Source organism: Pistacia vera, unplaced genomic scaffold, assembly GCF_008641045.1.
Source record: "Pistacia vera cultivar Batoury unplaced genomic scaffold, PisVer_v2 Contig147, whole genome shotgun sequence".
In the NCBI taxonomy this organism is placed as follows: domain Eukaryota; kingdom Viridiplantae; phylum Streptophyta; class Magnoliopsida; order Sapindales; family Anacardiaceae; genus Pistacia; species Pistacia vera.
Genome location: NW_022195543.1, coordinates 194 through 13,768, shown reverse-complemented (window position 1 = coordinate 13,768; position 13,575 = coordinate 194). Strand labels below are relative to the sequence as shown.

Below are 13,575 nucleotides of genomic sequence, written 5' to 3'. Positions count from 1 at the left end.
CGAGTATTATTCTTACCAAGGGCACAGATAATACAATAAGACTATCATAGCGTTGAATGACCCTATCGAAAGGTAGTGACAAATCTCGTATGTCAAAATTGTTTGGTGACAACTTGGTGCAACGCATGGGTGCTTGTTATTCACGAGTTCACTGGACCGACCTATATAGAGGATTTTATATAGAATGAAACCCTGGTATCTATGGAATACATCCTCTAACGGATGGTGGTGCATGTGATCCTTAGACTTGAGATTACCAAAGCACTATGTGTAAATATTGGTGTAGTTTGACCCTAGCCAAACGTAATCCTATTTAGGGTTATCAGTATGGTAGTGATTGGCTACATCGAGAAGTATACTATGGCTATGGTGGGTCGACAAAGGATTCATCACTCCTAGGAACAAGAGAAATTATCTTGGTGAGATATTCGGTAAAAGGCAATGACCTTAAATCTATGACCATAAAGGAATCGAGTTATTGCTTGTTTAATTGTTAGTTCGATAACCGAATACAAATATATCATGGTGATTCATACTTGAAGCTGACATTATTTCTATGCTTCAAACCTTGATGAGATAATAGATGATGAAAAGATTGAATTGCACGGTAACCATGTTAGGAAACGATTGAACATGGCAGCGGAAAAACAAAAACATTTACAACATGGATCGTTCCTTAGAACCAAGATCATGATACAGATTCAAAGGTTAATATATTAAATAAGAATTTGGAGATTTTAGTTTAGAGTTTAAGAAATCATACGTATGTTTGGAGGCTCCTCCAACTTGTCTCTAAACGTATTTCGCTACCGACCCAATTATAGGATAGAACAGATGTAGTCCACACGAAAATAACCTCAAGGAACTAAAGAGGGATTTGCTAGATCCTCTTTAGCCTTTAAGAACCAAGAAGAAATCAAAGTGTATTTGATTTTAGCAAAAATTGCAATCTAGCATGAGAGAATTTAAAGGGGCTGGAACTTTTTTCTTTGAATGAAAATGAATTAATTAATTTATTTCACAAAGTGTGCACTTATATAGTGCACACTATACCCTATTCCATCATGGAATGGGCTTAGACTCCAACCCAAACACCCCTTGTATCCAAACATCCCCTTTAAGATATTTTTTAATTTTAATTTANGGTATGAAATTGTTACTTAAATCAAAAATCATGGAGAGATTTTATTATTATTTCTTTGTTATTACTTCATGGAGTAATAATATATACTAATATAGTAATATGTAATATCCTTCCCTCCACACAACACAAATTTTTTTTTTTTTTGTCCTATGTGATTTCACTCTATTATTTTAAGTACACTCATTTCAATTGTTTAGTCTTCTGATTTTACAAAATTTTGTTTAAACGATAAGAAATATACAAAAGAATATCTATGTCTATATATTTATATAATACTAAAACAGATTGGTTCTTCTTATGTCACGTAAGATTAATATATGATCGTCATGTAAGATATCGTTAATTGATCCACGTGTTTACTGTTTATTAGGCTTGTTATAATAGAGATTGTTCACATGCATTCAATTAATGTATTCAATAGTAATACAAATCTTTCACATTTCTCTTTTAATTTGAGATCTGTCACATTCTTCTTTTAATTTGATAAATTACTAATGATTCATTTGTATGTTATTGATTTCTATGAATATTACGAGATTGCTATAGTAGAAATTATTCACATGCATTCAATTAATGTATTCAACACAAATCTTTCACATTCCTCTTTTAATATGAGATCTTTCACATATCGTTTCACATTCATGAAATTCAATAATACACTTTATTAATCCATTAATATTCAACGTTCATTCATGCATATTAATTATTATTATTAATTACTATTAATATTTTTGTACCTTCACATTCAATTAAACAAAAATATCAAACATAATAACGAAAAATGTTTTTTTTATAAAACGTATTATCATTTAACATTTAATATAAATCTGAAAATTTTAAACTCATTTAATAANCCTACAACAAGCACCCATGTGTTGCTCCAGGTTGTCACCAAACAACCTTGACAAGTGAGATCAGTCATTACCTTTCGACAGGGTCATTCAACACTATGATAGCCTTACCGTATTATCTGTGACCTTACTTTAGAATAATACTGGGGCTACGAACGTTTCTAGAATGGCCACATATGTGCTCATAGGGTTCTCACTATCAAGATTTGAAACACTTGATACCCTCATCATGGTTCTACCATTCTAAGGACATATATCAATACATACAATGATGATTTACGTGATATAGAATAAAAAACCTTTTATTGATCAATGAACATTATTACAAAGAGTCAATTCTACAATAATTGATTGGCTCTAGGGCACCTACTCTAACAAACCATACCATTGATAGGAAGTTATGTCGTTGAATCTAAATCTATCGGGTGACCATGATACCTTGTTAGAGGTCAATCTTAGTCTGTGTATAGTAAGACGATTAATGGGATGTTAATTGTGATATTACCCACTATCAATATGATAAGAAGCCTACAGGTTACATACTTAGGAGACAGTTTAAGAATTAAAAAGTGAAAGGGGTAATTTCGTCTTTTAGTATAAAATGTATTTTGGTAATCTTACCGTGCTATTAAATCCATTGAGGTTGTTGCCTATATTTAATTTTATATTGGAATTAAAATAAGTGAGATTACATATTTAAATATATATATTTATTTAAATGTATTATTATTATTATTATTATTATTATTATTATTATTATTATGAAATATTAATGTATTTTTTATATATTAGTATTTATGAAAATAATAATTAATTAAAATAAAATACCAAATAAGTAATGAGTGGATATTGGAATTTGCATATTCCAATAAAGAAAAAAGGGTTAATGCTATTCCAATTAGGAATATGATATTCCAATAAAGGAAAAGGGTTAATGTTATTCCAATTAGGAATAGGGTTTTTATTTGTTGCACTATATAAGTATAACTTTAAACTAAAAACACAATAGAACAATAACAAGAAAATAAACCCTAGCCACCCACTCTCTCTCACCCAAACGTGTCCAACACAGATTGAAAAGATTTTTCTGTTGAAAAATTATGGAATTTTTGTTCTTGAACCAATTGGTATTATTTTAGCAGATAAATCAATTGGACTTCCTCTTGTCTTCGTGTGGATCACCGTTTGTGCATTTCTAACCTTGAAGTGAAAGTGATTCAAGTTTCATAAAGAGAAGAAGCCATCAACATAGGTATAAAATAATATCTGAATTTATTTTATGCAATTTAACATGTAAATAACGCAAGTCAATATAAGGATTAACAGGCATTCAGGGTTTCAATAAAAAAAAATTAATTTCACGTTGTGTATAATTCGATTAGAACCTAACAATCATGTGGAACATTGTCGTGCTAAGAGGAACATGCATCTGGGCAACTCTGTGATACAAGTAACGGTCATTCCTTTGTCATGCACAGTTATACCAACTCGGAAAAATGCATTTTGTTTTTTATTATGACTTCTTGTCATACCTTAGCATGTTTGTTAAGAATCAATTAATTCTTTGGTTAGTTTTGACACATCAAAACATATAAGGGCTCAACAATATATATTTATTTATATATAAGAGAGAGAGAGAGAGAGAGAGAGAATAATTCATTAACCAAGACGTCCTGATATTAATTTGTTAGGATCATGCATATATATTATTTGATCTAGGTTGTAAAATATTATAGTAGTCCAGTGACATGAATCTCATGGTGATTAAGCGTGGCTATATAATGAGATTTTAATTAATCAATGGTGTTGTATATAATTTAGTAGGGGTTACTTGTTATTTTACATGATGAAGGGTAGTTGGAAGTTTTTAAGGGCGTTTTGAGAGTTTCTAGGGGGGTATTTGAAATTTTATGTAGGGCTTTGATAACTTTACATATCCTCAAATAATATACTCAAACCTAGTGTATGTCCAAGTTTAATTTATGCCCAGACCAAGCCAAAGTCGAGTCGGGTTTTTTTTACATCCCTAGCAATAGATCAGTCTTCTTTCTCTATCTTGATGTCGATTCAACATCATTATATATCAATCTAGAGCTATTTATGTTAGTGTGTCGATGGAGTGAGAGGATGGGAGACAACTCAAATGCCAACACCAAAATAGAATAGTCATGAGGAAGAAAAACAAAGAAATCAAGGGTTGTTGCTATATGGTTAATTTACTATAAAGAGAAGGAAAAGAAAGAGAAACAATATTAATATAATAGAAATGGACTTTAGTCTTGTGATTAAGTAAATATCCTCATCTCACTTGACTTTTGTTGACTCTTGTAATGTCGTTTTAACATCAAGTTAATATTAGGGATTTGTATATACTTCTGAAAAAACAATAAGAGCGTCTAGAATCTCGTTATCACTTTGGGTTGGGGGGTGGTTAATAAAAACTCATGTAACTAATAACATTTGTCTAAACGAAGTGTCACAATTTGGAAATGTTTGGATTGAAAGGTAAACTTTTAGAGATTATGGTCTAAAGTGTTTTTTGCCAAAATCTAAAGGTCGAAACGAATTATACTCATTAAGAGTGTTAAACTGAATGAAGTTAAAAAAGAGAAAACAGTCTCCATCAGTTGTTATTGTAGAAGAAGAAATCAATCAAGAATGGAAGATAGTGACAAGGTGTAGTAGCCATTATCACACAACAGCTTGTAATTGGATTGGCTTAAATACAAAGGACAACTTGCCTCATTTATATACCTAAATTATTTAAAATTATAATTGTTCCTGTCTTCTTGTTCTTCATCATCGCCACCTAATAGTCAAATTCCATGACTTTGCTTCTTTAAAGCAAAGGGAAAGATTTTTTTCTTACTCTTTGTCTTTGATATTTATATCATTTGGTATTAAGTTCGCTTCCATTCCCTGCCAAGGTATAATTTCCACCTATTCTTCCTTTATAGCTTTAACATATTCAAAAGGCTTTCGGTTGTTTTAGACTTTGAAATATGAGTAATACTATATATACATCATTTTTATATAATATTTCTCATACAACATTATGTGGTAATATATGATTGACTAATTTAAAATTAAAATTAAACTTTCACCCAATCATATCTTGCCACATAATGTTGTATGGAAATGATGTATGTGTAGTATTATTTTTGAAATATATGCTTAAATGAATCTCCACATCAGCTCTTATCTACATTTGGTGCGTGAGAGGTCCCATGTTGACTCGGAAACACGTCGACTTGGACATACTTTTTGCTGACTGTACACGCTTTTATTGGTCCACAATTTTTCAACATTAGTCTAATCTTCCATTACAGAATTTTTGAACATTCCCGTCCAATTAATTTTTTTTTAAATAAAATAATAATCTCAAAATTGCTATAAAAAGAAAGCCAAGAAAAAAACAATGAGAAAGTACAAAGACAATGTGTTACGACGTAGTTTTTACATCATAAATATTAATATTCTTCACATACTTATACATCAATGAAGCAGGACCATGCTTATTAATATTTTTATTTTGTCTATGAAACGTGGGCTTCTCTGGAGTCTGGACCAACAATGGTGCGATATTTAGGATGATTTTATCAATATAAGACAAATGTATGATTATATTAAATTATAAATATCTTTTGTTATAGAGAAAGTGGTGAATAAAGACATGAAATATGAATGGTGTAATTCAAATTGTACAATTCATTTCCAAATCATTATAAATACCATAATTATAATAAACATATGATATGATATGATTGCAAGGGATTTTCATAATTTTAGTGACATTTACTTTCATGGCTCTTTAAATTATTTAATTTACCATATCTCATTTACCCAATTTGGGGCTAACATATATTTAATGGATGTAATTTGGTAAATAACCATTTTTTTTTTTTTTTTTTATGTTTTCTAACATCTAAATCTATGTGGATACGTTTCTAAGAGATAAAATTGTTAATGGATAATGATAATTTTATTATAATATTCTTTTTCCAATTTCCATAAATAGAAACAACAATTTTGACTTTTTTTTAATAAATAATACTATACTTTCAAAGATTTACATACAAAGTGAGGTGATAAAAAATAAATTAAAGAGTGAAACAAAAAGTCAAACTCATTATATTCACTTTTCTATTCATTTTTTATCACATCATTTTGTATGAAAGCTTTTGTAAGATTTCTTTGTAAATGTAGTATTACTCTTTTTTTCAAACTAACACCTTGTATTGTATTGTAGACACTCAAATCATTGACTTTAAATGGAAATTATTTACTTATTATAGCAAGATCATTAAACGAAAATATTAAAAACTAATTTATTGATAGAGATAAACTCCACAGATAATATGTATTATTTCTAAAAATAAATTAAAGTATATATATTATTATTATTTCTAATGCATAGATTTTACCTCCACAAATTCTGTGTCACTCCCCTTTATTTTATCTATGTTTTTACATTTTACCCTCGAAACAAACAGGACAAAAGCCATTCAAAACAAACACCTTTAACCTAAGAAATCTGTACGCGTCCGTTCTCACCATCAATAACTACAAGTACCGTTTTAACCCCTTTTCTTATTCCTTCCCTCTCTCCTTCTCGCTTTGATTTATCGAACTTTCTAGTCCTCTCTGTCGTGCTCTGTTTTGGGTTTTTTTTTTTTCTTGATGGGTGCGAGTTTCTCTGCTTTATTTTTTGACCCAAACTGGTCTTCTGTTTCGGTTCAAGCGAAGCCGGGTCTTGGTGATTTGCCGGAGAGTTGTGTGGCGTCAATTATTGCGTATTTGGATCCGCCGGAGATTTGTAAATTGGCGAAGCTTAACAGGGCTTTTCGCGGTGCGTCTTTGGCTGATTTTGTTTGGGAATCGAAATTGCCTTCAAACTATCAAACTTTGATTGAGAAAGTACTCGGTGATCTCAAAGAAAACATGGGTAAAAGAGAGATTTACGCCAGACTTTGTGGTACTAATACCCTTGATGGTGGCACAAAGGTAATTATTACATGTTTGGACCCTGAGAAAGTTTGAGGTTATAAGATAATGAGAGAGAAATTTTGGGTATTTAATTTCATTCAGCTCTTTGTATTTTTAAGAAAAAAAGATGATTTTTTTTTTTTTTGGATTCTTTATGTTGTAATTGTAATTATTGTTGTTGTTACTTACCAAAAGGATGAGAACCTATTAAACAATCAAATTATTTTTTTGAGATTTACCGTTGGTGTTGTAATTTGATACGCGTTTTTAGTTTTGGTGTTGATGAGCTTGTATATTTTGGTTTATGTACAGAAAGTATGGCTTGATAAGAGTAGTGGTGGTGTGTGTTTATCAATTTCTGCAAAGGGTTTAGCAATCACGGGTATTGATGATCGAAGATATTGGAATCATATTCCGACTGAGGAATCTAGGTGAGATTTATTGGAACTGTTTTAATGAGAATGGAAAAGCTTGTTGGATTCTTATTATCTAGTATATTTTTTTAGATTGGCTGATAAAAGTGCCGGTGTTGGGAGCAATTTCTTGCTGAATTTCTTCAGAGTAGGTTCTTTTGTTATCTTTATTGTATTATGATGTTTCAATGCATGAGGTTGTGATGTTACAGGGGAACTTGAGATTGTATTTCTTCATTAAACATTTTGTCATGTTAGAAACCTTCTCTGGAAAAGTGCTTCCTAGATTTTGACTGCGTGTTGTTTTTGACCTTTTGAATGACTAGTTCTATTAACGTGCCATAGAAGTATTTGATCTGCAAATCATTATAGTTAACTTTTTGAACGATTACTTCATTGCATGTTTAATGAAATTTTAAATATTAATTCTTGTATTACTTACTAGTTTTTAGGTAGGTTTTGTTTTTGTCTTTGCCCATATGTTTTGGGAGTAAAATTAGGCCTCCTTATTATCACCCTGATGATTCTTTCAATATAGCATCATAGTGGATTGTGACTTAGTCATATGAATTAAAAATATATAGCTTTGATGTTTCATGCTTTACAAAAGTAATCAAGGAGTTGGATATGTTTCTTCTGATGCTGTATGAGTGGTTTTAGATGTTTTATAGCAAAATGGAGTGGTGGAATTGATTTTATTTTTGTGTATGTAGATTTGCTTCAGTTGCATATCTTCAGCAAATCTGGTGGTTTGAAGTTGATGGTGAGATGGAGTTTCCATTTCCAGTGGGAACCTATAGCGTGTTCTTCAGACTGCAGTTGGGTCGGACGGCCAAGAGGTTTGGTCGCCGTATCTGCAACACTGAGCATGTCCATGGTTGGGACAGAAAGCCTGTTCAGTTTCAGCTTTGGACTTCAGATGGTCAGCATGCTTCATCTCAATGTATCTTGAATGAATCTGGAAGATGGATTCGATACCACATTGGGGATTTCGTTGTAGAGAATGCCAATGCATTAACGAAGATTAAGTTCTCTATGACCCAAATTGATTGCACACATACTAAAGGCGGTCTCTGTTTAGATTCTGTACAAATATACCCTAGAAAATATACAGGGAGGTTAAAGCATTTTTGAGCAGCATTTAACCACTGCATGTAGGAAGTACAATATAATGTAGAGGTAGAGCATCTTCAAGAGGGAGCGGAAACAAATACCGGTAGTTCTTTCAGGTCTGGAACCATTTTTACGCCAGACGTTGTGTATGTTATTGTCTATTAGTGTGTAATTATCCTTTTTTGTTGTGGAGGGCGTCTTGTACTAGACGAATGCCTACTTGACAATTGAATCACAATGTAATATATCAGTTTTTTTTCCCCCTTTCTCTGTAGGAGCTTCAGGGTTGTGAAACTCTTGTTCATGGCTGTGATACATTCTGGTCTCGCTAGTTTTACAATTGCGAGTTTATTTAAGATTTTATTGAGTCTTCTTAGAAGAAACATTTAATTGTTTTATTCAAATTTGTTTTTTACGCTTTTTCACATAAATATATTAGTTTGGAAATGCTCTCTAAACCAGAATCATTAAGCCTCTATTATTATTTGTACGTTTGGATGACAATAATTTGCAGAGATTGTTCCGCAATCCAGCTTTTCATTGTAATGGAATCCATTATTAGTCATCAATTTTGGAAAACGAGTTGTAATACAGCTTAACTCGTTTACTTACACCAGTAGTATCCTGGCATTACCATTTAAACATCAGGCTTTCATTGTTCATTGTTTCACTTGGAGATTGATAGCAATCTGGTAGGCATCTCAAAAACTTATACTAATAAAACCTTATATTACCTAATTGTCAGGAAAGTAGATTACACGTTAATCACAGATTTAGTATCGACAGAAACCAAAAAAAAAAAAAAAAAAAAGAGGCCCTGTGAAGCTCTATGTTGAGACACTTAACTTGATAGAAATCACAATGAGCTCAGTCACCACAACTACATCAGAAATTGTGTTTTTGAGTTAAACCCAGAAACGATGCTGTGGGTAACTTCTGGCAAATGATGTTCTCTTCTAGAGAAACTCCCATTACCATAAATCCCATAATGGTCCACATCAGAAGCTGCAGCTGTAACGGAGTTGAATTTCCCCACAGTATTATTTGTTGCATTTCCCAAGGCAGCCTGACTGTCGTTGAAAGCTACCTTGTAGTCATCCATTGCGGCTGGCAAGTCAGCCACGGTACTGCTACTACGCTTATGGTGTACTTTATCCAACTCACTTCCCCTCTTTGCTGTTCTACTGTTATTGATCATTTCCTGTAGCAATTTCTGAATAAGGTTGTTCTCCGTTTTCTGCTTGCATCCGGAGGAATGGGAACTTGACAAGCCGTCAACTAATAAATCCTTAATATTTCCAGTATTTAAGGTTTTAAGACCTCCAAGAGATATCGGAGATGCACCCAGTTTAGTCCTGATGCATGATGACGAATGCTCCGGCATCACTTTGCTCATATCGGAGTTAAATGAGTTCCGCCCCAGCAATCGTGTATAATAACCAGGAGACACCAATGCTTCTTCTGAGGCAGTCATAGGCCCACATCTAGGAATGTCTGATTTTTCATTTCCATCATTGTTAAAAAGAGAAGTGGCCATTAACTTTCTCCTGCCAACTGAAGGGTAATGATCACTTTCCTTTCTTTGTGGTTCATCTTCCTGGGGTTTGGTTGTGCGGTTTTCTTGAGAATAACATTTCAAGCTCTCTAAACAAAAGCATTGGTATCAGATAATAGCAACACCTTCGGTCAAAGTAGCAGCATATGATGAAAGATCAATCTTCCCTAGGAAGAAAGTTTGTTTTTCTCAAAAAAAAGAAAACTATTCTTGAGGTGAATATCGATAGGAATTTTGACCCAAAGTTGTTTTAAGAAAAACAAGCATAACTATCTTGCATTTGACCTTAGAGCATTGTTACAACCTCGATATTAAATGAAAAAGGCAGATTATGAACATTAAATCTAAAGTCTAAAAATTGAAAGTAAAGTGAAGATAAAATAGAAGAAATTGACCCTACTGTTACTGTGAAATACAAGACACTTGGGAGATGGAATACAGAAAAATGCCCAAACCTATAAGATATTGCATACCATCTACAGTCATACATGAGAAACTACTCACCAATAGGTCCAATGTTTTTGTCCATGCTGAAAGTGATCAAGTCTTTCATACTGTTGATAATCTCAGATATCTGTAAAACAATAACAATTTGAATCTAGACAATTATTATATTAATCTCAATTTAAAACAGAACATATAATGTGGATGTACCTGCAAGCACCGGACATATCTCTTGGAAAACCCCAAGTTATCAACCGGCTGTAACTCCAAATTTCTAACAAGCTGACACCCACCCACCAGAAACCTATAGCAAGAGAAATTATTAATAAGCATATAACATTTGTAAATTATAAAAGCTCCATACATAAAGGAACAGATATGTTTATTTATTTTTTTGTTCATGAATAGTTTATGGCATCAAAGTTCCTACTTTCTAGATTCATACAAGCAAATAAATATACAATATCCTCATTTTAACCTAGAAACAATCTCATTTCAACAAATTGCATTGTATCTGCTCAATCTTTCAAAGCTTTAAAAGTCAGATTCTTAATTCATCAACTTGTCAATCAACGTGAAGGAAATAGAATCCACAGAGGACTTTAACTAAGGCCAAAGAATGGGATAGAATCATAGAAACTATGCGTGCTGGTATTTATTTGCCACGGTTTGGAATTTACATATTTGCATTTGTCAATCGTATATTTGTTTGTATGTTTGATCAATTAGATTAATCAATTAAAATAGGCTGATATCACCGACTCAAACTACAAATTTTCTCTTTCATTTGGAGTTGCAAAGATTCATTCACCGGAAGGAGACTAAAACCTTACACATTGCAATTTGCTTGTAAGTCATGGGGTGAAACCCCATCCCATCCACCACAGTCAATAGAGCTTTGATAGCTTTGAACAGTATGGACCAACTTATTGATCTGTAAACAGGACATATTTCAAGAATAATATTAGTAAAAAGATGCCGCACCACAAGGGACTATAAAACTGAATGTCAAATAAAACCAATTACACAATCAATATGCTACTTCAAAGTCGGACCACAAATATGAACAGATGGAGACTGTCAAGAATGTACAGACCAGATAAGTACAATGATTTAATACCTGAGGAGCGACCAAATTTCGAGGCAAAAGTTCTTCATGATGCCATGCACAAAATTCCCAAGACAGTATCTGAAAAATAATGAACATATAAAATGAGATCAACATGATGAACGAATCTACCAATTTCATCTGTAATGGGCTCTCTAGTCTCACCTTCAGATCAGAAGTGAAACTTATGCAAAGTTTACCCTCACGAACAACACGGAATTGTTCATACACACTCTCTTGAACTGCTTTGCCATATTCTAAAGTCATTAATCCAGAAAATTGTATAAGCTCACATGGCAGATCAAGATACAAGAGTTCATCGATCACACCACTCTCGAACATTATTTTATTAAGCCTAGGAAGTGCTTCCAAATTTGCCTCTGCCATTAGGACAAGGACAGAAAGAAGTCATATATCACCAAACACATTTAGCTTATGAGAAAAAACGATTTAACAAGAGTAATGTACCACTAAATTTGCTTACCAAACCCCCTCCCTGATTTACAACCGCATACATCACACTGCCAAGTATTCTGGAAAAAAAAAAAAAAAATAGCAACAAACAAATTTTACTTGCAAGCTAAGCCATATTAACACATACTTATGGGGGAAAAGATGTTCAAGACATGTAGATGCATAGAATACATAACCATAAAAGGGCATGCAAGATATACAGAAAAGAAAGTGCATTCACATGCACTAATTAAACTATCTTAAGCCATAAGCTACAAATAATTGAAAGCCTGCACTGGAACGAATGGACAAGATATCCATGAAAGAAGATTAATGTATCACTCAACATGAAAACTTGTGGGAAAACACCAGGGGCATAGCGTTCCACATCATCATAGGAAGACAAACACCACCTTTTCTTGGCACAAGGAGCAAAGTACTCTGTCACAAGTTTCCTCCAGAAGGCAATACCATTATCCTGAATAAAAAATTGAAAAAAAAAAAAAAAAGTTCAACCACCTTGAACTGTATCACTACTCTTTAAGAAAATGTGGATGCATAAAGTTAAAAGACACAAAGATTGTGTCACATTGTCAGGAAACCCAACAACATATTGCCTAGTTATACAACTAGAGGAGTAACTCACAGATGGGCGATGCCTCAGATGATACATATACTGCATTATGCGGCGTGAACATACACCACCATCCAACTTTGGATCATACTGCAAAACATTTTGGTGCTGCTGGATGGCCTCTTGCTCCATCTCTAATCTGGCTTTCTTATGCACCGCAGTTGTAGTAGCACGATCCAGTTTTGCACCTCCTCGATGTCGTCTCCTTTTGTGTGTTTGTGAGTTTTCTAAGCCAAAATTTGAAGTCCCTGAACTGCTTAAACAAGAGGGTAACATAGGCAAAGGCAATGGCGGTATATTGAGGTAAGAATACACATCAGAATTAGCATGTGTTGAAACTGCTGAACTACCCTCAGGGACAAAAGAACTCAACATACTGGGTTGGAAATTTGCTGTTTCATTTACAAGGGTTGGATTTGTTTTCTTAGAGACCATACACTCATTCATGTGTGCAACTTTACCAACAGAAGCTGGAAAATTTCCTGAAGATACATTCAAGAGAGAAGTTACCACAGCCTGGTAGTGTCCATCTTTTTGTAATGAGTTAACAGATTCAGAGTTTGAGGACTGCTGCTGTGTCATTGCCTTGAAGCACAATGCCAATTGATATTTGGAATCGGATAAGGCCCCAAAAGCCATCCCCACTCCTACAAACCTATGTTAGGAGAAGGAACAATTAATTAATTCTTAAACAAAACCAAATTTAACAAGCACCCCAGAAAGATAAAAAGCATACTCAACTCAACCGTTCAAGACAATGAAAAATAATCCAGTTAACAAGAATTCAACCCTTTAAATATCAAACACTTCGCGTCCTATGTTTTCCCTAGATGGAAACTTCCAAAGTTATTTTTGCTCTACAGCTTGAGGAAAA

At 33.1% G+C, this 13,575-nt stretch overlaps 2 protein-coding genes across 2 annotated transcripts; one reads left to right on the top strand and one right to left on the bottom strand.

Moving 5' to 3' along the window:
• Positions 1-6,513: 6,513 nt before the first annotated feature.
• LOC116124010 (F-box protein PP2-A12-like) lies at positions 6,514-8,883 on the top strand. Its single transcript, XM_031409727.1, has 3 exons — positions 6,514-6,999; positions 7,294-7,412; positions 8,108-8,883. Exons 1-3 carry the CDS (start codon positions 6,676-6,678, stop codon positions 8,526-8,528), a joined length of 864 nt encoding a protein of 287 aa, XP_031265587.1. The 5' UTR covers positions 6,514-6,675; the 3' UTR covers positions 8,529-8,883.
• A 441-nt stretch (positions 8,884-9,324) lies between these two features.
• On the bottom strand, positions 9,325-13,340 carry LOC116124001 (probable transcriptional regulator SLK2). Its single transcript, XM_031409716.1, has 9 exons — positions 12,714-13,340; positions 12,423-12,545; positions 12,099-12,147; positions 11,780-11,994; positions 11,627-11,695; positions 11,340-11,440; positions 10,717-10,810; positions 10,567-10,636; positions 9,325-10,151 (listed from the first exon to the last, which is right to left on the bottom strand). The coding sequence occupies exons 1-9, from the start codon at positions 13,338-13,340 to the stop codon at positions 9,388-9,390; spliced, it is 2,112 nt and encodes a 703-aa protein (XP_031265576.1). The 3' UTR covers positions 9,325-9,387.
• Between the last annotated feature and the right edge of the window lie 235 nt (positions 13,341-13,575).

Bases quoted from the DNA above. Each gene is read 5' to 3' on its own strand.
- LOC116124010 (XM_031409727.1), top strand. From the start codon at position 6,676: ATGGGTGCGAGTTTCTCTGCTTTATTTTTTGACCCAAACTGGTCTTCT. The intron at 7,000-7,293 runs GTAATTATTACA...GTTTATGTACAG, and splicing joins CCCTTGATGGTGGCACAAAG to AAAGTATGGCTTGATAAGAG. The intron at 7,413-8,107 runs GTGAGATTTATT...TTGTGTATGTAG, and splicing joins ATTCCGACTGAGGAATCTAG to ATTTGCTTCAGTTGCATATC.
- LOC116124001 (XM_031409716.1), bottom strand. From the start codon at position 13,340: ATGGCTTTTGGGGCCTTATCCGATTCCAAATATCAATTGGCATTGTGC. The intron at 12,148-12,422 runs GTTTTCATGTTG...TTTTTTTTCCAG, and splicing joins CCCCTGGTGTTTTCCCACAA to AATACTTGGCAGTGTGATGT. The intron at 10,152-10,566 runs GTGAGTAGTTTC...GCTTTTGTTTAG, and splicing joins CAAAAACATTGGACCTATTG to AGAGCTTGAAATGTTATTCT.